This window comes from Nymphalis io, chromosome 4 (assembly GCF_905147045.1).
Source record: "Nymphalis io chromosome 4, ilAglIoxx1.1, whole genome shotgun sequence".
NCBI lineage: Eukaryota > Metazoa > Arthropoda > Insecta > Lepidoptera > Nymphalidae > Nymphalis > Nymphalis io.
Window position 1 is genome coordinate 10905593 of NC_065891.1, and position 23908 is coordinate 10929500.

General features: G+C 30.2%; 1 protein-coding gene across 3 annotated transcripts; it reads right to left on the minus strand.

The window, feature by feature from the left end:
• Positions 1-2570: 2570 nt before the first annotated feature.
• LOC126781814 (centromere-associated protein E-like) lies at positions 2571-23592 on the minus strand. Of its 3 annotated transcripts, none has more exons than XM_050506871.1 (29): positions 23282-23592; positions 22895-23129; positions 22664-22817; positions 22039-22113; positions 21724-21929; positions 21229-21354; positions 20817-20952; positions 20173-20378; positions 18874-19016; positions 18733-18792; positions 18027-18139; positions 17730-17897; positions 17026-17179; positions 14345-16839; positions 11382-13849; positions 10993-11167; positions 9589-9721; positions 8701-8812; positions 8442-8472; positions 8185-8272; positions 7731-7770; positions 7396-7561; positions 7185-7290; positions 6671-6842; positions 5815-5983; positions 5227-5356; positions 4582-4667; positions 4317-4418; positions 2571-3721 (listed from the first exon to the last, which is right to left on the minus strand). In XM_050506871.1, the coding sequence occupies exons 1-29, from the start codon at positions 23430-23432 to the stop codon at positions 3590-3592; spliced, it is 8532 nt and encodes a 2843-aa protein (XP_050362828.1). In that variant the 5' UTR covers positions 23433-23592; the 3' UTR covers positions 2571-3589. The 3 variants fall into 3 exon arrangements, with proteins under 3 accessions (XP_050362828.1, XP_050362827.1, XP_050362826.1); XM_050506870.1 differs by having other exon boundaries at positions 13925-16839; XM_050506869.1 differs by having other exon boundaries at positions 11382-16839.
• Positions 23593-23908: the final 316 nt, after the last annotated feature.

Sequence of the window (23908 nt, forward strand, 5' to 3'; positions counted from 1 at the left end):
TTGTTACGTGCATTCTTTAACTACTAACCAGTCACTTGTTATTATTTGTATTTAAGAGTATGTTTTTTTTTTAAATAAAAGATGTACGTTTTTTTATTCGTATTTTGCTTACGTTTCGCAATGTTGCGCAACGTTTAACAAACACAAAATTTACTTATTTTTAAGTTGTCTTTAATCTTTATTTATTTAATACAAATATATTTAATATATATATATTTATAAAAAAAATGTTTGGCAGACTGGCAAATAGGCCACCTGATGGTGAGAAGTCATCTCTTTTTTTTGACTCTGGAAAAACGCATATAAACGCCAAACCCGTTATAATTATATTATGTAACTAGCCCGCGGTTTCACCCGCGTGTAACTTAAAGAAATCACTAATAGACTTATAATATTTCAGTATATACAACATTTTTAGTTTTATTTTCGTGAGGATTCGTATTTATTGGTGTACGCCATACCCGGATCTAGATAGGGAAACATACAATTGGCCATGAGAAAAATTCCCTTAAATCTGTTCCGACACACTTGAATGTGTTTTTTTTTTTATATGCCCCGGGATGGCAAATGACTCCACTCCACCTTATGGTAAGTGGTAGTAGAGTCCAAACGCGACGACGGCCAGTACAGTCGGGAAGAATGTTCTGTACTAGCCGTCCCCGCCTTGCCGGCCCGCAAGATGCCTCTTCACGCCTCGTTTGTAGGAACCCGGATTGTAAGAGGAGGGGAACACGTGAGCTGGTAAGGAATTCCATTTTTTGATAGTGTGACAAAGAAAGGAGTTGCCAAATTTCTTTGTGCGCGATGGAACTGATGTCACAGTTAGGCGGTGACATCGAGAACCAGCTCGCGTGGACTTAAGAAGGAAGGGGGAAGCAGGAATTAGAGAGAATAATTCCTCAGAGCACTCGCCGTGAAACAGTCAATTGTAAAGGTTCAAGGGTGTTTGTGACCTTTACGTCGCCAATAATGTTCCCCTGTGCTTTTTTTATTGTGACTGCAAATGATACCTTCACAGAAAATTGTGTCCTTTTAAATCTGAAAGATAAAAATCTGTGTATTTTAAAAACAAGTACTTATTATCAACTAACCGTAAAAGTATAAATTTAACAAAACAATGAGAAAAATATATGCGGCGACAAAACGAAATATCTATCTATGACCTATAAACTTACAAAGATATTTATAAACCGAAAACAAATAAGTATGAGTATTTTCAAACAACCTGTTGAAATATGTCAAAACTATAAAAAGTTATAAAATGTTCATAAAACGACGACGAAAATTTGATTACCATACAAAAGGTTATAGTGAGTCAATCTAAAAAGATAGACCTATGCTATCGCAGACTTTTTTTAGAAATTTTCAAGAGAACCAATTCCGTCATACATGATTGTTGTGTAACTTTAACGCAGCGCACGCAAAGGAAGCTCTGAAGTTATAAATTTTCCCCGTTTTTGCGACATTTTCCATTCAGGACATTTCTTGCTTCTTACTTTAAAATCACAGACTCATATAACATTAATCCTTTACCTATACTTAAGCGCGAGCGAAGCCGTGGGCAAAAGGTAGTTAAACGTATAGTATGGAAAAACAACAGAAATGTGTGTTATATTTATTGTTATACATTTTTAATCAGTTATATTAAAAAAAAATTTTAATAAGCCACTTCCCTAACAACATATATTGCAAACATATACAGACAAAGTTTTACAGATTTTCCCTGTTACCAAGGAGCGCCGTGCGTCTCCGACATAACTGCGTTCGCTTCATATACGCACATATAACGCACTTTTAACTGCAACATAAGCTGAACCCTATTTAATATGATTGATCATCTGAACTCAACTTACATCGCAATAGTCTAAATCTCTGAAACTCAATTTTTTAACTTTGTTTCGTTCCTATAAACTTTTAATCTTCATTATTTTAAAGATTATCATTTATAGGCAACTAAAGTTTTAGCCAATTCAACTGAACAGTTATTTGATAGCATTTTTAAAGATTAAATGTTCGACAGGATTCTTTAAATTGACATAACTTTTTTACTTATACACCGATTAAAATAAAACAAACACTAAATTTTAAGTGAAGTTTGCCATAATACCCCCGGCCCCCGATAATAGTTTTACTCATATATCTTCTATGTGCAGACAAATCAGGTACACTTTTATTATAAATATAGATTACTTATGGCTATTGCAAAATATGGCCAAGAGCGTAGTAGACAAGAGCGTAGTTCGCAAGGCATTTTTTATACTTTATTAAAATATTTTAATAAATTTAGTACAAGTTTTTAAGCAATTTTCGCAACTGTGCCAAATTAAAAAACCAAGTCAGAACTTGAATTAAAAATGTCAATTCTAATTTTCAATGCTTCTCTGAAACATTAACGCCTTTATTAGTGTTTAATATTAAATTAAACAAAATTATTACCAAAATATTTTCATAAAAATTGGCTTGGATCAAATGATTATTATTCAATTTTTATAAAATGTTGTTTTATAAAGTATTCAATTTAAAATATGTCAAAAAAACAAAGGAAAGAAAAGAAATAAAACAAGTTTTCATTCAACAGTCAATCATTATTCATTTAAATCAATCAGCGCAGGCACCATTCATTTAAAACAAATTAATTATATTCTTATTAATAAAAAATGTTAAGGCAAATAATACACGTGCTTTATCTTATTTTGGCATAGCTTTGTGCATGGTTACAGCGTAATAGTTAAATAATATTTAATTTATTAATAATTTTACAACCATTTTTTTAATTATTAAAAAAAAAAAAAATTATTGCCATGATAAAGTAAGAACAGCGTCTAAGATCTTAAACGATTTTCTATAGGTACTTTGTTAGTTATAGTGCTACTAACTAAACTTGGACGTTAGGCTTTGTAAGCTATAAATTTACAATCTAATCAAATATTATACAATTTCGAAAACTTATATTTAGTTATTAATCAGGCACCAGTTTCAATAAGTACATTTCAAAATTATACAAGTATAATCTGTGTTTCAAAATGGCACCCGGGTCATGTAAAAATTGAAATAAAAAAACATATTTAAATCCAGTCACATTTGGATACGTTATTGATGAGTATATTTTAAAACAAACCAAACATTTTAACTGAATATATCCTTGCTTATTTTACAAATATACTGCTACAAATGTGTAATATTACAGTAATTAACTTTTTTACAGATAAGTAGCATAAAGTATCTCATACATAAAATAGTGTCATGTTTTGCTGAAACTGCTTTTTGCACCTAACTTCTCTCTTTGGTTCTCACGAAATGTTAGATAACTCTATATATGAATACTCACCAATATCGACCTTACTACATTAGTAATAAATGCTTATGGAATGTCTTCATAGCATTTCAGTCTTTTATTGAGGATTTAACCTTTCGTATAGAATCAACTTATATAATGCAAAAGTAAATTAAATCTTCAATGGAATTACAAAAATAAACGATCCTTAATAGATCTTTAAAAATTTAAAAACAAAAAAACCAGCTTTTTGTTATTACAAATTTAAACAATGAGATAAAATTGAGTATTAAATTATATTATTAAAAGTTCGTTTCAATTGTTCATGGGATCCTCGTTTTCTCTGTTAGCGTCAATCTTCCCGCGTTTCTTACAAATGGTAACTAATTTCGCGTTTATCTTCTTTAGTTTTTGATTCTCTTTCATAACATCGGTTAATTGTTGGTTCTGTAATACATACATACGACTAATTAGTTTTCGCATTAATTCAAAACAAAGCGTAGATTTGCTGGAGAACTCCCTAACTGTGTGAAGTAAAATTGTTTATTTGTTCGTTTAAACATAAAAACCTGTATAATTGCATGTAACCTTTTAAGCAGATCAAATTGTAAAATCCATTAATCAAATAAAAAAAAACATAATATTATGATAGGTTAAATTAAGAATAGTTGACAACAGCGAGAAAAAAAAAAAAAAGAATAGTTGACAATGTTGATTTAAAACCGACGGATTAAAGTGAAAAAAAAAATAAGTTTTTGTCAGGTTTCTTGTTATGATTATTAATAAGCAATAATAATACGTTATGCTGGTGCTAAGACAATATACGCGCTAGTAGACTAGAATAACGGACAGTTAGAACTGTTCGTTATTCTATTCGACATCCAAAGTGTATTCTTTGTATGGCTGTTTTAGTTTGAAGAGAGTTTTAGGATTGATATATCATGTCAATCTATAATAAGGAGTTACCAGCTATTATAAGGTAGTCAATTTGGGTATATTTCTACTGTAAATAAAAAAAAGACAATAATATAAGAAAGTTTACCTGGATAATCGCACTTCCTGTGGCTACATAAAGCGGATTGGCCGAAGCTGTCAGTAGCTGACGTTCTAATGCAGCTTTCTGTTGGGATAACTTATCCAAAGCCTGTGAAATTAATTATAATCGCAATGAATCATCAAAACATGACACATGAACTTTAATTTTATCGTGTTGATAAAAATATTTGCAAGTGCAGTAATATGTAAATATCTTAACGAGTTATGTAATAATAATTACAGTGCGAAAGTTTTAGTCAAATTTTGTTTACCGATTTAAGACGTCTCATCTCTGCGTGCGTTTCTTCCACCGGCCGTAGTGAAGGAGAATTTTCAACATGGTATCGTAAAAGTAAGTCTGAAAACATATAATTGTGACCTTTAATATATTTTTTTTAATTCTCTCTAAGAGTATGTCCAGAAGTATCGAGCTACATTTTGTACATTATTATGATAATGATATCAAACAAATTAATGAACTAACGATAAATGTTACTTTTCAATATGGCAGCTATCGTATATAAGGCCTACCCTATAGCCATAGTATTTATAGTCTTTATATCTATTTATAAATAATATTTATATTCCTTATCTGATCTTTTCAATATTCCGTAGGCGTCCTAAGGACGTCCTTATCGCCCCCGATGATAAGATTACATCGGCCAATATCATCACGCTAGGTACACACACACCGATCCCGACGGGGTCGACGACCTTCATTCGTTACAACCCGTCGACGCTTAGGCGTATGACGGCGTTTAAAATGCACACGTCCCTCCCCCCTGACTTCAACGGCGTTCTAAGCCGAGGTCCGGCCTCACAAGAGGCGCCCTTAGGACGTCCGTTTCTCTTAAGCCCCTTGTGTGGCTCCTAACATCCTACTTGAGTTCAACTCAAAAAAAAAAAAAAATGATTACCGTCGTCGGTGAGTGTGGCGGCGTCAATAAGCGAAATGCTCGAGGTGCGATTCTTGTCGTGATGATTCTGTCGCTTCTTACGGACGGAATGCGTTATATTACTTAAGTCTTGGTACTCTTGTAATTTCAACTGTAACATAAATACAGAAAATAATTATTATAACAGTTTGTTTCATGACGTGCACCTATTAAAAATGAAATCATCGCATAGAATAAATTCCATTTATTTATCTATATAGGTACAAAACAGAATATAATCAGGACATATATTAAAATTTATATAAAACGTTATAAATAATCTAAGTAAACATTGTTAGTTTTATTATTTTAATAATCGTGTGTCACGTTTTGTACAACATTTGCCTTAAAACCTTGGCATTGTAACTAGTATAGGATGAGATCAGAAAATCGTAAAGTTATTGAAAATATGGTTTTTATGTTTATGGTTATTATATATACATTATGGTTTTTATATATACGTATACATATGTCCAACTGCTGGGCTAAGCGTCTACAAAGTTTGAGGATGAGAAGATTTATAGACTATACTAACTGAAAAAAAAAGTTAAAGTCAATAGGTTAATATACCTCTAAAGCAATTTTCGCTTCCTTCAACTTCCGGCATTGTTCGTCCCTCTCTCGCAAGTACTCCGCGCAGGTTTCACACTCATCGTCGAGCTCCTTGTATTTCACCTTCAACTCTTCCAATTCTTGTTTGCAAGCTGATAGCTCAGCTTTCATAGCTTCCAATTCCTTACTGAAATTATAGAAACAATTTATAAAATTAATCCTGGTATTTATATAAATTAATACTGGTGGTAGAGCTTTGTGCAAGCTTGTCTGGGTAGGTACCACCCACTCATCAGATATTCAGATATCCGCAAAACAGCAGTACTTGGTATTGTTGTGTTCCGGTTTGAAGGGTGAGTGAGCCAGTGTAATTACAGGCACAGGGAACATAGCATCTTAGTTCTCAAGGTTGGTGGCGCATTGGTGATGTAAGCGACGGTTAACATTTCTTACAATGTCTATGGACGTTGGTGACCACTTACCATCAGGTCGCCCATATGCTCGTCCGCCTTACTATTCTATAAAAAAAAAACTTACCAGATTTCTTTACAAGATTTATCAAGTTTAGGAACTGTAACCTGAACTGTTATCATTTTTAACAATTTAAATTTTTTTAATTACTTTACTTGTACAGAGGAAATATATTATACCGACCACATCTTATTTGCGTTATCTAAAGATAAATATTTTACGGTTTATATAAAGCAAAAATAAATATACAAACTGGTATATTTATAATTGAGAAGAATTTTATGTAAGCGAAAATTTTCTGACAACAACAACAATTTCATTTTTGAATTTAGAATCTCATAAAAATTATATCTTTTTGAGAAATATCTTTCTCCCATAAATAATTATCTCATTTTGCGTGTACCTGTCTTTTACGTTATTTTTCTCTAAAGCTTTTTGCATCTTGGCCATGGTTTTCTTCAATTCTTGTTTGTTGAAACGAAGCTCTTCCACGGTTTTCATTAATTTCTTATTCTTTTCTACCTCCATGTTATAAGACATTCTGTCCACGACAATGGAATGAAGATTTACCCAATCTGTGAATTTCACTTTTATTAGTTTTGAAAGCAGATAATATTTTTCATACAATTAAAAAATTGAAAACATTTAAATGAATGACAATGCTTAATTTTTTTTTACATATTTACTTAGATAGTTATATTTTTATTAAGTGTTGAGGTTTTTAATCATTGTTAATCACATAAGCTTTGTTTGGGCTGAATATGCTGAGATATTGGCCTTAAAAATAAACATAATAAACACATCTTATTTCACCGAATCACCAATTGGTGATTATAGTAAAACAAAATTAATAACAAAAAAAAAAAAAAAATTGGAAAATAATGATTCAAATAAGTATAATTTGATCACACTATTACCTTCATCAGTTTTAACTGAGGCATTCACTACATTTTTTTTAATGTTTGTAGTATTATCACTTGGATTGCTATTTGTTAATTTTTCTTTTAATTCAGCGACAGTTTTCTGAAACAAATACAAAAAATTAAAACAATTACAATACTAATAAAATAATTATGTCTTGAGTTCCTTTTTTATTAAATAATACTCATAATAAGTCAACAAAAATACCTCTAGAGCAAGTTTTTCCTTCTTTAACCGTAGACACTGTTCGTCTCGTTCTTTCAAATATTCAGCACATGTCTCGCACTCTTCGTCTAACTCTCTGTATTTATCCTTTAGTTCTTCCAGCTCTTGCTGACAGCTTGAAAGCTGCTTCCTTAGTTGGATTACTTCACTGGAAATTAGTATACTTTTTATATTTGTATTAGGAGAATAGAAATTACATAAATATTATTGTTTATTTGATTACAAAAGTAAGTCAAATTAGGAAAGTATATATAATTGCTTTATCACTTAAGTTGTATAGTTTCAATTTATATTGTTTATATTGTTGAAATACTTACTTATCCATACTGTTGTTTTGCGAAGATTCACGCGAGTTATCTGAAATATAATAAGAATAATGAAAAAAAAAAGTCTATAAAGTATATGTTAATCAACGGTCACAAAAGATTGAACAATTGTCGACGATGTCACTGCATCATGATATAATTGACATTGACATGTCGCATATATATATATATATTGATTTGATGGACAGATAAACAAAGGGTTTATGTGAGTGTGATCCAAATATATATTATAAATTTGGATTACAATAGCAACGATAATTACTTCGCCCTGGCACTTAAACGTAAAAGCGAATATGGTTACAAGTGATTTGTATCTGTATTAGTATCGAGCGTGTGTGCGTGAGGAGAGGAGGCCTCAAAAAGAGGAGAGGAGGCCTTTAGCCCAGCAGTGGGACATTCACAGGCTGTTACGGTTACGGTACGGTGTGTGCGTGAGTGCGCTTACCGTGCGCGGCGCGGCGCAGGTCGTGCGCGCTCTGTCGGCGGCGGCGCGCGGCCTGCACGCTGCTGGGGCGCTCCTCATCTCGCTCGCTCTGCAAGTGCGCGTGCGCAACATTGTATTAAAACATTACATACGATTTAATGCGATTTCATTAGAAATATATTTTAAGTCTATATATGTACGTCATAAGACTATTCGTGTGCATTATTGCAGTGACACGCGTATGATTGTTATCAAGTACAGTATTCAAATATATTTACCTGATCGAGATTCGGTAGGAGACTATCGCGTCTGCAATGTAGAAAATTATCGTATAAGATATAATTGGCGGAAAATAAATACAACTTTTAATACTTAATACCAATAATAATACAATTTATTATTATAAAAGCTAAACCTATGTTTTCCTTTTATGTAGATAAAATTTTAAATCATTCTCATTAAATAATAAACCTTTTTTTGAGATTAAATAATAGCAAATTGCAGAATATCTTACTCAATTACTATAATATATCTTACCCTCTGCTCAACCTAATGGGAGTGCTTCTGTTTGAAGTATTTTCATCAACATCCATAAATAAGTCATCAGCTTTTCCGCAAGATTTGAATACAGCCTCCATTTTAAGGTGTTCTGAAATGTTACATTGTATATAAAAAAAATTTTTTTTAATTATTAGGCGGACCGACAACTAGGCCACCTGATGTGTTGTCAACATCGCTTATTGACTTTGGCGCTGTAAGTAATAGTAAATTCCCTTCCCTTAAAACGTCAATGCGCCACCGACATTGGGAAGTAGTAGTTATCTTGGCTCACTTACTCCTCGAATCGGAACATAGCAATAAGCTTAATTAAAATAATTACTGTTTCGCGGTAGAAGGGGGTGGTACCTGTCCAGACGGATTTAAAATAACTATATTCAGTCTATGCCATTATTATCATAGACAGTAAAAATTCGAAAGTCTCTGGCTGTTATTTTATTTTGGATACATTATCATTCTTTAAATATTCCTTATTCTCAAAATATTCTGTCGAATCTAGTGTCTAATAAAATAAGTTATTTCACTATACTTCTTTTTTTTTTTTTTATAGAATAGGAAGGTGGACGAGCATATGGGCCACCTGATGGTAAGTGGTCACCAAACGCCCTTAGACATTGGCATTGTAAGAAATGTCAACCATCGCTTATAGCCAATGCGCCACCAACCTTGGGAACTAAGATTTTATGTCCCTTGTGCCTTTAATTACACTGGCTCATTCACCCTTCAAACCGGAACACAACAATATCAAGTATTGCTGTTTTGCGGTAGAATATCTGATGAGTGGGTGGTACCTACCCAGACGAGCTTGCACAAAGCCCTACCACCAGTAAAACTATACTATATGTTTATATATTGTTATCTACAAACCTTCGACGTCGTCTGAAAACATTCGTTTAGAGTCATGGATACTCTGGCGTCTTCGTCTCGTTGAATCCGCTAAGGCATCGATGGATAATCGTGGCCTTGTATCGAAATTCGTTTCTAATTCAGAAATACGCGCCTGAAAGACAAAAACGTTTAATAATTTAATAATATTCTAATGTAATTTTCATATTTATATTAATTTATATATAATCGTGTCGTTGGTCTAGCTAGCTTGCTTATCCTCAAATTCAAGTGGCGGATATCGTTTTGTGTCCGGGACGCCAAATCTAAAATACGCCACTGCCTGCAGATCTCGAAGTTTGATCGAGAACTTTTATTGAGTTTAGCTAAATATCGATTATCGATATACGGTAATATATGAATAAGACGTGGATATATCGATGTTATTTAAAACGTTAGTTTTTTATTATTTTTTTAATTTTATAGCTATACAAAAAACGTATAACACGTTACAATTAATTATTCTAAACAATTTATTCAGAAAAGCCTTACGAGCAATATGTCGTATCGAATCAAAAATAGTCGATAAAAATAAATAATATAAATTTAAATATAAAATAAAATATGAAGATTTTAGTCGAAAATCTTCATATTCTATGAAAACTAATATATAATCTATAAGTGTGTGTCTTGTGGCTTCGATATTATCGTTCAGCCGATATAAAGCCTATTGAAAATTTATTGGGTTTTTCCGATAAGAAACTATCACTATCAGCACGAAATCTTAAAGTCAGCAATGCGTAGCGACGGCCTTGCCTCAAGAACACTTGCCACAAAAGTGGTCTTGTCGTATTTGTCCTCCCATCAGGTTATGAGAGTGAGGGAGTGCAGTTGTGTTAGCATATACATATAATAATAAAAAATGTACAAAACCATAAAAAAAGAGTTAACAATATGATATTTGATAATTTGGTGAAAAGGTCGTGGCTGCTTTTCAGTCTACGCCTTGTACATATGCTGCCAACACAAACGCTACATTCAGTGCAGTAAAAGGCAAAAGAAGATAAAATAACTTAAAAAATAAAAGTTAATACAATTTTATAACACGCCCAATAGGCTAAAATATAATACATATATAATACGTGCACAAATGTATATATGTTATATATACATTTGTGCACTATATATTCTGTGCCGCTGGCTAGTTTCAGTTGAGGCTGACCGTGACCCAAATTGGTCAGAAGCGCATTAATATATTTTTTCTTATTATTTTTTTATATTTATTATAAATACAACTGAATGTAACTTTAAGTCATATGCTATAAACGTGTAAAAGTAGGGTGAAGGAACGGAAACGATAGATTCAGCTCGTTGGTCGATATAAATTAATTATTCTAAGCTTGTGGCCGCTGTGATAGTAGTAGAGCAATAAAATATATAAAATACCTCCAATAGTTGTTTGCGCATTAATAACTCCTCTATTTTTTCTTTAGACGACTGTAACTCTTTGGTCAACTCTTGGCTTTGTGTCTCAAGTAATTTGCAATTTTGGGTCAATTTTTCAATTTGATTATTTTTTTCAAGACATAAAGTTTCATCTTCTTCTTTTTGTTTTTTTAGTCTGTAAAGTAATTTGATTTTTAAATTAAGAACGACATTGAATTAAATTTTTGTTATTATTTCTTAGTAGTTATTTAACCTTGAAGTAATTTTAAAGGTAAAAGTGATAAGGAAGGATGTCCTAATTTTAAAATATACACACAAATATTCAAACTATTTTTGTAACAGCTAAAATAAAAAAAAATGAAGGATAATGAATGAATGAACCCTCTTACCTTATTATAATGCCGCTTTGAATTTCTGTAGTTTTCTGGTGTTTTTTTATGTTGTCTTCCATACGAGAATATTCTTTGCATTTTTCTTCCAATTGATTTTGTAGTATTGTATTTTCCTTTAACAATCTCTCCGATTCTAATTTTAAATTTTCAGCAACATTCGAACTTTCCTTAATTGTTTTCTTAAGTAACAGAATATCAGATGTCAATATCTCAAAATCTTTTTTGTTTTGTTTAATTATTGCGCTCGCATTTTCCAATTCTTCTGCATACGTTTTCTTCTCTTTTAGTATTATATCGTTAATAGATTTCAAATTATCTATTTCTTGTTGTAAACTTGCAGATGATTGGAGAAGTTCTTTTACTCTGACTTCGTTTTCAATATTATTATTAACTGCCTCAACTTTTTTTTTTAAGGACGCAATCAAGGCATCTTTATCTGAAATATCTGTTTTTAAAGTAGAAATATCTTCGGTTAATTTCTCTATAATTTTTATATTAGTGTTGCGTTCTTCCTGCTGATCTTTATATGTTTTGTTAAAATCTACAAACTTAGCATTTAAATTTTGTAATTCCTTTTCTTTTACATCTAAAATTTCCATTAATTCATCCATCTTTAAAAAGAGGGCGTGTTTTTCATTTTCTAATTTCTCATGATTACTAAAAATATCTTCAAATAGTAAGTCAATTATTTCCATAGCAGGCAATGTTAAGTCTATATTTTGCTTTATTATTTTACTTTCTAAAAGTATTTCGTAATTTTTAATAACTTGATCCTTTAATTCCTTCTCTCTTTTAACAATGTCCAGAGTAACAGCTGAACTAATTTCATGAATTTTTTCTCTTTGTCTTTGCAACAAATCGAGGTTATTTTCCTTTTCACTAAGTTGTAATTTCATTGCAGATAAATTTTCATGCAGACTTTCAAATTCTTTAGCGTTTTGTTTGAGAGTATTATTTAATTGGTCATTTTCTGTTGCTAGCTTAGTTATTTCGGTTTGTTGTTTTTCATTTATCTGTTGTATTACAAATTTAAATATTTCGCTACTAGTAAAACCAAACTCTTTATCTACTTTCATCAAAACATTATCACTAAAATAAGTGACAATATCCTCAAAATCTACGCTTTTTATACTTGCGATATTATTTCGTATTAGAGAGACTACATTCGCTAACGTTTCAAAGTAAGTGTCTTTTTCTTTCAATTCTATACTGATTCTTGTTTGTTCTACGTTCATTTTGTTTAATTGTATTTGAATTTCGTTTTTAGACTCTTCCATGTCTTTTAATTTATTATTTAAATTTTCGATTTCATTTGCATGTTTATTTTCTAAATTTTCATACAACATTTTCATGACATCTATCATCTTACCGTCACAGTTCAGAGTATTTTTATCCGCAGCAGTTTTTTCAATATAGTAATTAAAACAATCTATTTTATCTATTGTATGGTTATCTAGAGGGCGTTCTTCTGGAATGTCAGGCATATTATACTTGTTAATATTCGCCTTAATATTTTCGAAATCTTCATTAAACGAACATATATGAGAATCACCAATACTGTCATCTAAATCCATAGCATGACCCATTGATAGATTACTACGCTCTAAGTGATTTTTGATTGTAGTAACTTGTTCTTTTAATTCAATGCAGTCTTCTTTGCCGGCATGTAACTCATTTTGTAACGTACAGATTTTGTTATACCGCGATGAACTATCGGAATCGCTATAACTTCTATCTAACTTTTGGTGGGAATTTGTGACATTGTTCTTTAATGTGCTTATGATTTCATTCTTAACTGTACATTCCATACATGTTGTTTGCTTTTCACTTATGTTCTCACATTTTAAACGTTCTATTTCTTTTTCTAAGTTGGAAAATTTATCACTTAGATTATTATTTATTTCTTTTAACGAATCGTGTTCCTTTTTAAGGTCGTCCACCTCTGAAATACTTTCGATTATTTGGTTCGATAAAAGATCATTTTCTTCTTGCAAGGTTTTGAGTTCCGCACATTTTTTGTCTAAAGTAGAATTCAGTTTATCAATCTCATTTTGTTTTTGACAATTATCTTTTTCCAACGTACCCAATTTGCGTACTAATAGTTCGGACGAAGGAAGTTCTAATGAAAGCTGTTGGTACTTTGTCTCAATTTCAACTTTTTGAGATTCGAGATTTGTCATTTTATTTGTAATTAGCACAATTTCTTTTTCGTACGCGTCTTTTTGAATTTTCATTTTTTCTATAATATGCTCGCACTTCTTACACGACTCAAGGTCCTCACTATTGTTAATACGATCATGACAGTTAACAGACATTTTAATCGGACTATGTTGGGCATCTACAAGACATTTGGATTTTTTATTTTGTAAATATTCATCAACAACTTTACGTAACTTCCCATTTTCTACCTTGAGAGATTCTAAGGTCTTTAGTATTGCGGTCTCATCAAGCGACTGTACTTTAATCTGAGGATGTGACAAATTATATTTAGGGATTTCAGTAAGATTAGTTTGACATGCTACCTCATTATACGTACAGACCTGAGTTACATCGAAGCATGTTTGATCATGAGATATTAGAGTATTATCACAAGTGGTTAAAGTAATATTGGTATCTAGCATTAAAAGATCACCATCAATCATCGACTCGTTTTTGAGTGGCGAATGTAACGCAACTGCCTCTAATGCATTTGGAAGTGAATAGCGTTTTAAGCTTTCATTTAGTTTGCCTAAATTTTCCGATTTTAACAAAATTAGTAGTTCCTGCAATTGATTTTTAAAATCTGGTATATCTCTTTGGCACACGATATGGAATCTATTATGATGATGTTGCAAGAACTTTACTTGAGAGCTTAAAGACCTATTTTCGGCATATGTAGTTGCGGTTAAAGTGGACAAATTAGTTCGATGATTGACTATTTTTTTCTGTAATTCGTATATATTTTCAACAAGTAACTGTACCTCTTTTTGTACTTCTTCTCGTTCCTTATTAAGATGTTCGTTTTCATTTTGTAATTGTTTTAAATTTGCCATTAATTCTATATTATTTTCTTTTAAGATATCCAAATCATTTTTACATTGGCATATTTTCATAACGCAAGGTATATTCTTTAATTCATCTGTAGAAGAGCTTGCAGAACTATTTGTTTTGTCATCTTCATTAGTTGAAAAAGCATCAATAATACTTTCACAGCAAATTTTTAATAGACTGGGTGGTGAGTTAATGTTTGTATAAACATTGGACTTCTTTAAGGACTGTTGATTTGATTTTAAGGAGTCAGTAATACTATCTTGCCTATCTTGTAATTGTAATCCCGATAGTTTAGACTTGAGCTCCAAATTTTCGTTTTCTAACAATTCTATTTGTTTTTTCTTTAATACTTCAAGACATCTAAACTTTCCCTTCCATTCTATAGCGTTCGCTTCCACAATTTCAATTTTGCTACACTTTGTCGTCAAGTCTTGTTGCATCTGGTTTAACAGATTATTACTTTTTTGTAAGTCTATTGTTAGGCTCTTACTATCATTCTGAATCCTTTTGATATCACTTGTCAAAGTTTCATTGCTGCTTTCTAAATTTGAAATATCTTGAATTAATTTAATATTTTCTTCTGTCAATTGCATTATTTCATTTTTAGCTTCCAATAATTTACTTTCAATGTTGTCGTATTTTGCTTCACGTTCAGTATTTAATATGGATATATGGTTACCAATTTTATCCAATGTTAAAATTATTTGTTCATACATATGTTCAAGATTGCTGCTAAACTGACACGATACAGTATTTTCGATAGTACATTCAGATGTCAATTTTGTTGTTTTCTGTAGAATATTTTGTAATAAGTTATCTCTTTTATTAGTTAATTCTACAATTTCCTGCATATATTTTGTAACTTTACTGCATTCTTTTTCTAGTTCTAATTCTTTGCTTTCATACTTTGAATTTAACTCATTTATTTCCGTTTCTTTATCATGTAAGGTTTCATTAATGCTTATTTGCGTTAATTTTATAACAGCAATGAGGTTCATTATGTTACTTTTCAAACTTTCGATAGAATTTGTTTCATTATTCTGGAATTCGTTTGAATCTTTGCTGCATGTTCCATTTTTGTGATATATACCGGTTAAGTTTTCATATTCCTCATAAAAACAATCTACAGCATCGCTGAGATCATTTATATGAGATTGTACAATTCCTAATTCTGTTTCTTTTTGCTCTAACAAAGTAACAACTGATGTCTTTTGTGCAATCGTGTCTGATGCGAGAGTTTCCAATGACGTTATATGATCACATAGCATACTAAGGGCTGAAACTAAATCGTTTATTTTTTCTGGAACTTCTAATATATTGCCTTTGAATAAAACCATTATTTTGTTGATTTTGTGTATATTAGATTGAACTCTTTTTAGATTTTCTTCAGTATCATTTTCGTTTTTTTGTAGTGATGTTACAATTTTGTCTTTTACTTTAATATTTTCTTCTAAGTCTATAATTTTTGCTGACAGTGTTCTAATTTCACTGTCTTTAATTTCTTTAATAGACAATATTTCTCTTTCTTTTTCTTCTAAATGAATATTAGATTTATCTTTACAAATTTTCAACTCATTTATTTCTATTTTATATTGTCCAATTGTCTCATCAAGTAATTCCTTTTCTTTTTGTATTTCAATATACTTCATTTGAAGCTGCTGCTCTATATGTAGCAAGTTGTTTTTTTCTTCAAGTAATTTATCGATAATAACAATATTTTTATTCGACTGAGTTTTTAGACTTTCAACTTCTTGTATGAGTAGAGATATTTCTTTTTTCTTGCTTTCAAGTTCTTCCATTTCTTGTGTGTTTCCTTTATCGAGAGATGACTTTAAATTCTTTATCTCTTCATTTCGAGCATTGAGAGCAGCTTTTAGCGTCTGTATAATATTTTTCATGTTTTCGTTATTTGCTATGAACATTTCTTCTTTTGATATCATTTCTTCTAATTCAACATCAATGTTTCCAGTAAAATTTTCTTTTTTAGCTAATTTAATTTGCAACTCTTGAATTACACTATTGTAGGAATCAATGTCCTCATTCATTGTTTCTAAAACAGTTTTTTGGTTTTCAATGTTATTATTTAATTTATCTATGGTTGATATATGTAAAATATTTTCATTTTCTATGCACGTAAGTTTTTCTTTGTAACTAGATATGATTTCCTGTAATTCCTTGTTTATTGTTTCTAAGCTGTCTATTTTTGATTTTTGTGACTGTAAATCTGATTTTAATTCTAAAATTGTTTGATCTTTTATAGACAATTTGCTTTCTATGTTATATTTGGAATGCTGAACTTCAAATGTCTGTCCTTGTTCTATATTTATAATACTGTTTTCATTATCACTATTCACTAAAGATATATCTCTGGACAGGTCCATGAAGTTTGTCAAATCTCTTTCAATTGATTTTGATGCTAATTTACCTGTTCAAAATTGTAAAAATATATTTATTATATTATTTTATGATAAGACTTAAATTTTTGGTGTAAGTTTAATAATATTATTAAAATTCACTATATAGTTAAAAATTAATATTATATTTCTATTTTAATATATAAAAGTGTTTATTTACAAAAGATAAACTTATATAAAAATCTAAATATTCATACCAATTTTTTCATATTTCTGCTTAGCTTCGTGTTCTTTTAAAAGCGAAAGTAGTTCGTCTTCCCTAGTTTTGGCCTTTTTCTTCAATGTCTCGTAACTAACTTCCCAATCTGTTAGTTTAGTGTTATAGTTCTTACAGGCTGCTTCGAGATCTGCCTGAAGTTACAAGTTATACACATTAAACAAGTTTCTAATTGATATTATATCAACTATAGTATTTATAGTTATAAATTTTTTGTTTATAGTTCCATTTTTGAACTATGATATCTGTATTATAAATATAATTAATAATTATGCAGTATGTTATATTATTAATAACTGAACTGAACTCAGTTTCGGAGTTTAGAGATGTTCTCTGAGTACTAAACATCTATGGCTGATAGAAAACTATGACCATATGTATTTGATAATTATGTTTTGTTTCTGTCGTGTTATATTTATCAGGTTCCAATTCTATTATGTACTAACTAAAAATCTCAAATATGCATACATTTTATCACATATTATAATTATTTATTCTGCCACTAGTGACCATTAAACTATGAGATATACTATTGCGGTGGCAGGTTTTAAGTGTTTTCATAAAGCTAATAATTTTTATCAAAAGAAAAAAAAATGTTAGTATAATATTTGAGTATAAGAGATGGCAATATACTAAATATTCTGAAAGATAAGAGAAGAATGAACTATGTAAAATATTCTTTACCTTTGCAGACGTCACATTTTTTATTTCATCTTCCATTTTATTTATATTACATTTAAGCCTTTCCATTTCTAAATCCTTATCATTACTCAATCTACTGAGTTTGTGAATTTCGTCTTCCAATTTTGCTATCGTCGTTGACTTGATTTCTAATTTTTCCATTAGTTCAACCTTAAAATTACATTTTAATTTTATTTATATTATCTTCATTACTCTCGTCACTTTATATATATATATATATATATATATATATATATATATATATATATATAAAATATATATAGTATATAATAGACTCACGATATTAGGTGTATATATCTTTTCCCTCTCTGTCAGTTCAACAATGTCTTTGAAATTCTTCTCTGCTAACTTAGCATTCTTTCTAAGAACACAAGGTGGTGTTTTTGATGACTCTGAAATGTTTATGAATAATTAACTCTATTGCTTGTTAAGTGGAACTAAATTTTTTTGCATTTATCTATGATCATAGGTACACTCAAAAGAAAGATTTATAATTATGGACAGAAAGGAGGCAGTTCATTTATTAAACAATTATAACAGATATCAGTTTTTTTTTTAAATATGTTTTGTATAGTAATATTTATAACAATAGCAAGTAAATTATTTTTGTTTGTTAATCTAATGAAAAAAAGTAAATAAAAAATATGAAAATAGTTCAACTAGACACAAGCAGTCTAAAAGTATATAAAAACCATTGCATTTATTTATAAATATAAGGATGATAAACAAATTTCAAAGTATAATGGTGCATTTTCTATTGAAATAGTTGTCAATTTCTGTGTTTGCAATAAGTCAGGAAGTCACTTACTATCACAAAATAGTAAGAATATTTTGTGACACTTTAAAAATTACTATGGAAGCTTTGGTTAATAATGTGTCGGCAACACAAAAGTTGACAATTTCCCTTTTGTTGAGTGGCAACTTAACATATACTAATAATAAACATGAAATCTATGTTTAAAAAAATAAAAACTAGTGAACTTACGGTAACATTTGTGATATGGCGAACAAGTCTGTATGTCTGTTGAGTTGTCGTCATCGCTATCTAGATATTAATGACTTAATTTTAATCAACAATCTACACAGAAAATACTACACTATTTATATTATCAAATATGTTATTTACCTAATTCAATAATTTCATTATCAAAATAGACCTTCCTTTCAGTTGGTGGGGGTGTAATGAGACGCAGCTCTTCTGACACACTTGGTAGACTTGATACGTTATGAATAGGTACAAAGTCCGATACGCTTGCTATTGACATAGGACTGAAAATAAAAAAGTCATTACTTTTTTTTTTATTATATTATGTTTTCATTAATTTTTGTTATTTAATTAAATTAACATACATCTGTTTATGAGTGAATCTGAATGACTTTGATGTGGAATTAATGATGGTTTGGATATTGAGATTAATTTATTAACTTTCTCTTAATTTTAGATCAAATATTATGCTTATATATTATATAGAGCTTTGCTTTTAACCGGAATGGCGTTTCACTAAAAGATTAATTTTTGTTTGCACTTTTCAATAAACTAATCACAATCATAAATCACTAATCATAATCTTAACCGACGATCGTGGGTTCAAACCCGGGCAAGCACCACTGAATTTTCATGTGCTTAATTTGTGATTATAATTCATCTCGTGCTTGACGGTGAAGGAAAACATCGTGAGGAAACCTGCATGTGTCTAATTTCATTGAAATTATGCCACATGTGTATTCAACCAACCCGCATTGGAGCAGCGTGATGGAATAAGCTCCAAACCTTCTCCTCAAAAGGGAGAGGTGGCCTTAGCCCAGCAGTGGGACATTAACAGGCTGGTACTAGACTTACTAGAATCACAATAAATATTTTTAAAAATTTATTTATGGCAATTGAGAAACACAAAACATACAAACCCATAACAAAAGTGTTTCAAAATAAATGCTTTTAATTGAGGATAATTGTTAAAATGTAGTAAATAAAACTTGACAAATATATTTTTTATGACAGAAGAAAATATTATTTTTTTTCACACAAATGTCATTATTAATGAAACAGTTTGTATTAAGAATTTGGTAAGAAGATATATACTTATTAAAGTCAATATAAAATTTCTAAAGCAAAATTCTCTACAAATTTGATCTCAATGTAATGTTTATGCAATCCACCTCCAAATTTTGACATGACATATGTATTTTTTTTGCAGTTCATTAGACAGGATAACAGTTTTGCTGTTATATATAAATATATTCAACCTATTGAAATTCATTTCTCAAAATTGTCAAGTGAAGGAAGAGAAACATTTTAGTATCTAAATTGTTTCAATCAATGTTACATGTATAATGTTGTGTTTAACAACCTGAATCTCTCATGACTACAGAAGTTTTACTTCAAAAAGCTTAATTAAATATCTTAAGTAAAATTTAATATACTTACTTATATTTTAAGCTGGGAGTACAAAACTTTGGTATAGATGGAACTGGATCTTCTTGTATTGGATGCAATGTGGATATTGTAACACGTCTTGGCTGGTGGAGTTTTCTTCGAGCTCCACCAAGATCTGTACTGCTTCTTTGAGCAAATCCATTTAGGATCAACCTTTGTAAGCCACCAATCTGCTTTTGTAGGTTGTAGTTATCTTGCTGTAAGTATATAATATTTATTTATATTAATCAAATTAGAATTAGTGATTTTGTGCTTGTGATGAAACAGTTTTCTTTTAGGTATAAAAGAAGAATATAATCGTAAGAATTTCTTATGATTATATAGATCATATATTATATAAATATATTCATATATAAACATATACATTATATATATGTATTCTTAATCAGTTGTCGACGCTTAATGTTACTGTGAAAACTTAGCTAGTTTATACATACTAGAATATAGATAAGCACCGATTTTTGCCGATCCTTAAGGATATTCTAAATAACTATCTATTTTTGTATGCATACATTACAATAGTAAATACCAGAAGATTTGAGATTTGTGTTTTAGCGTATTTATAAAATTTAATAACTTAAGAATTTTCGTTTCTAAAGTCAGACTTAATACCATTTAATTCTAATAAAACTGACCTCGACATTCTTTTTGCTCTCGAGCTGAGTCTTCAGCGCTGATAGTTGCTTGGTTAACGTCTGGATCATCGTCACGTTCGTGGCAACGGCATTAACTGCCGGGTTGTTCTTGATTGCTTTAGCTCTGTTTGCAAATCTGAAAATGTATATGTAACAACATTAGTAAGTTAATAATAGAGCACTTAGGAAATTAACTAATCACCTTCAATACATTTCATACACTAAAAATTCATATTAATATTCACTGGATTTTCTCAGGTCCGAGATTTTTGTCCTTGAAATGCGAATAGTGTTCACATTGAATACCAATGAGTCTAATACTGTAGAAATAGTAAAGAATGTTTGTATAGGATGTATTTGTGTTTTTTAAAGCACATGACCGTCACAAATTATAGTATTTAGTGTGACTTACTGTAACGTAGATATTGTTTCCTCAACTGCAGCAGGTGTCACTGCACAAATAATACTTGTTTTAGCATTACCTCCGAGGGAGTTTTGAAGTATTCGTGTTAATTTACTATCACGGTAGTTCACATGCCTATAAGAAAAAAAATTGCAAAAGATATTGATAAAATGTTTATCTGAAATATGCAAAGTGTGTTTTAATTTGAATTATCTAAAATAGTATTAAAATTAGCATAGATAATATTTTACAAGTGATAAGATTCCTATGTGGTTGAGACTTGAAATGAACTTATCTTACTTTTTACTGGACAGAAAATGGCTATTAAACATCGCACCTCGACCCACGGGGCCATTTAATTTAAAAAAAAATAATATCTATGTTTGTAAAAAGATGACTAGTGAAAGAAAAAGTGCAGGTGCAATCTTGTCACCATTTTAAATAAAAAATTTTATAAAAGCAAAGTTGTTAAAATATATAACGTTTTAATACTATAATACTTACTTATTGGGGTCTTCAGATAATTGTTTGATAACTAAAGCTAATGAAGACAGGGACTTGTTGATGTGTGTGCCTTCTTTGAATCGTATGCCGGTTGCACCTGTTTGACCAGATCGTTCAGACCCTGCCAGATCGACAAGGTTTAACTGAGATACATTCACGGAACCCACTTCTTCTTCACCTTCGATATGCTCACGTGATTCTATTGTCTAAAAAAGGTAAATAAAATAATTAAAAAAAAAAAAGTTATCATTAAAATTGTATTATAAATCATTTTTTGGTTTATACTATTTACAGATAAAATATATTTTTACTTACGATTTGAAAGATGGAATGTGATCTACTGCTTTCTTCGTTCATATTTGTGGCACCAGTTTGTCTGTTGGCTTTACCCTAAAAAATTGCATAACAATTTTGTTAGTTAACAAACTATAATTAAACCTATATGTGATGCAAAGTGATCAAGGTTAATGTTAAACTAATTGTGCAAGACGCATAAATTAACATATAAAGTCACATGAATATTGCATATTCTACATTCTACGCTTACATTCAGATTTTGAAAATTAAATAAAAATATATAATTCTACTTCATGCGTATATAATAAAATGAGAATATAAGAAAATTATTACTTTTTGTTACTTTGCCATGTTTGTTTATTGTCTCAAAAATCTTATAGGGGTGGGATAATAAGTATAAATAGTATAAATACTTGTAAATATAATAGAAATACTATTAGAGGTATAATGGCTGCCTTGTTTGTCTAGTACCTAGTACTAGAAACACAATAAATCCAAAGGAATACAAAAATTATACACTTTTTTTTAATTTTTTGGGGAATATATAATCAATTTTTTTTATTTATGCTTAAGCTTTATGTGATAACAATATAATTTCATATATCTTAGATTTATATGATAAATATACATTCAATTTATTTACCACTCTCATAACATCCAACACTTCCTCGGGTGAAGTGGTAAGTTTTTCAGTAGCATCTACTTTTACACCTTGTAACGTCTCCTGGATTTTGATATTCTTCTTCAAATCTAGTAAGTCTGTTAATGTTTCATTATATATCTCAACATAAGATACTCTGGAAATATTTTTTTAATTATTTGATAGTTTATAAAGGTATTATATTGGCTGCGAAATTCATTTAATAAGTATTACCTCACTAAGAAGTCTCTGTCTGGAATATTTTTTATAATATCAAATAAATTCATCACAGCCAGTGGTATTATACCAGGTGCCTCTTTCGTGCCAGCCATGGTGTAGGTTTTGCCCGAGGACGTTTGGCCGTAAGCGAAAATGGTGCCATTGAATCCAGCAGTCGCAGCTTCAACAATAGGCTTTGCGATATCATTATATACATCATCAGTTTTCGTGTCTTTATCGTAAACTTTGTCTGAAATTGGAAAACCAACAAATGTTGTGACCTTCACTCTGACGCAAGTATGTACATATTTGTGCATGGCATTGCCGCATTGCTTAAGTAACAAACATTAGACATTCTACTGAAGATTCACACGCTGTTATAATAACTCGAAGTATACGTACCAAAAGTATAATATTGACCGCAATCTTTTCCATTTTGATCTATTTGATAGAGTGTATTATTGTTTACGCGCCATTGGTAGCCAAGCTTGTCATCTATTTCACGGGAAATAAGAGGCCGGACTTTCACAACAACTTTGATATTATCACTCATTTTCAATTAAATTATTACTTATTCTCAATTATATATATTAAGGTACATTTACTTATCTAAATTAAGGTGTCACAACTATGCCGACTTAACATTCCCATGCTGGCTTTTAGTCTAAATATTTTACGGAGTAACTAGTAAAGTAGAAATGACAGGTCGTCGCCAAAATAAAATAACCAACGGACAATTTCAATTTCATTTCCGATTACTATAGACAACTATACTTTCGATTGTCGCAGATAAAAAAAATATTATGGAATTATTTTTAATCCAATTGTTAAGGATTTTAATTATCGTGTAATTTAAAATATTATCTCTTCGAGTTCTATTTGTTTCATGTTCTGCCTCGTAAAAAAATTAATCGGAGTATATTGTTTTTTGTTTAAAAATGGCAGACTTGTATAAAGTATAATTTTATTTTATTAAATTAATTTTACTTTGTATATACCACACTAAAAAGCCAAAGGCCATGCCATAAT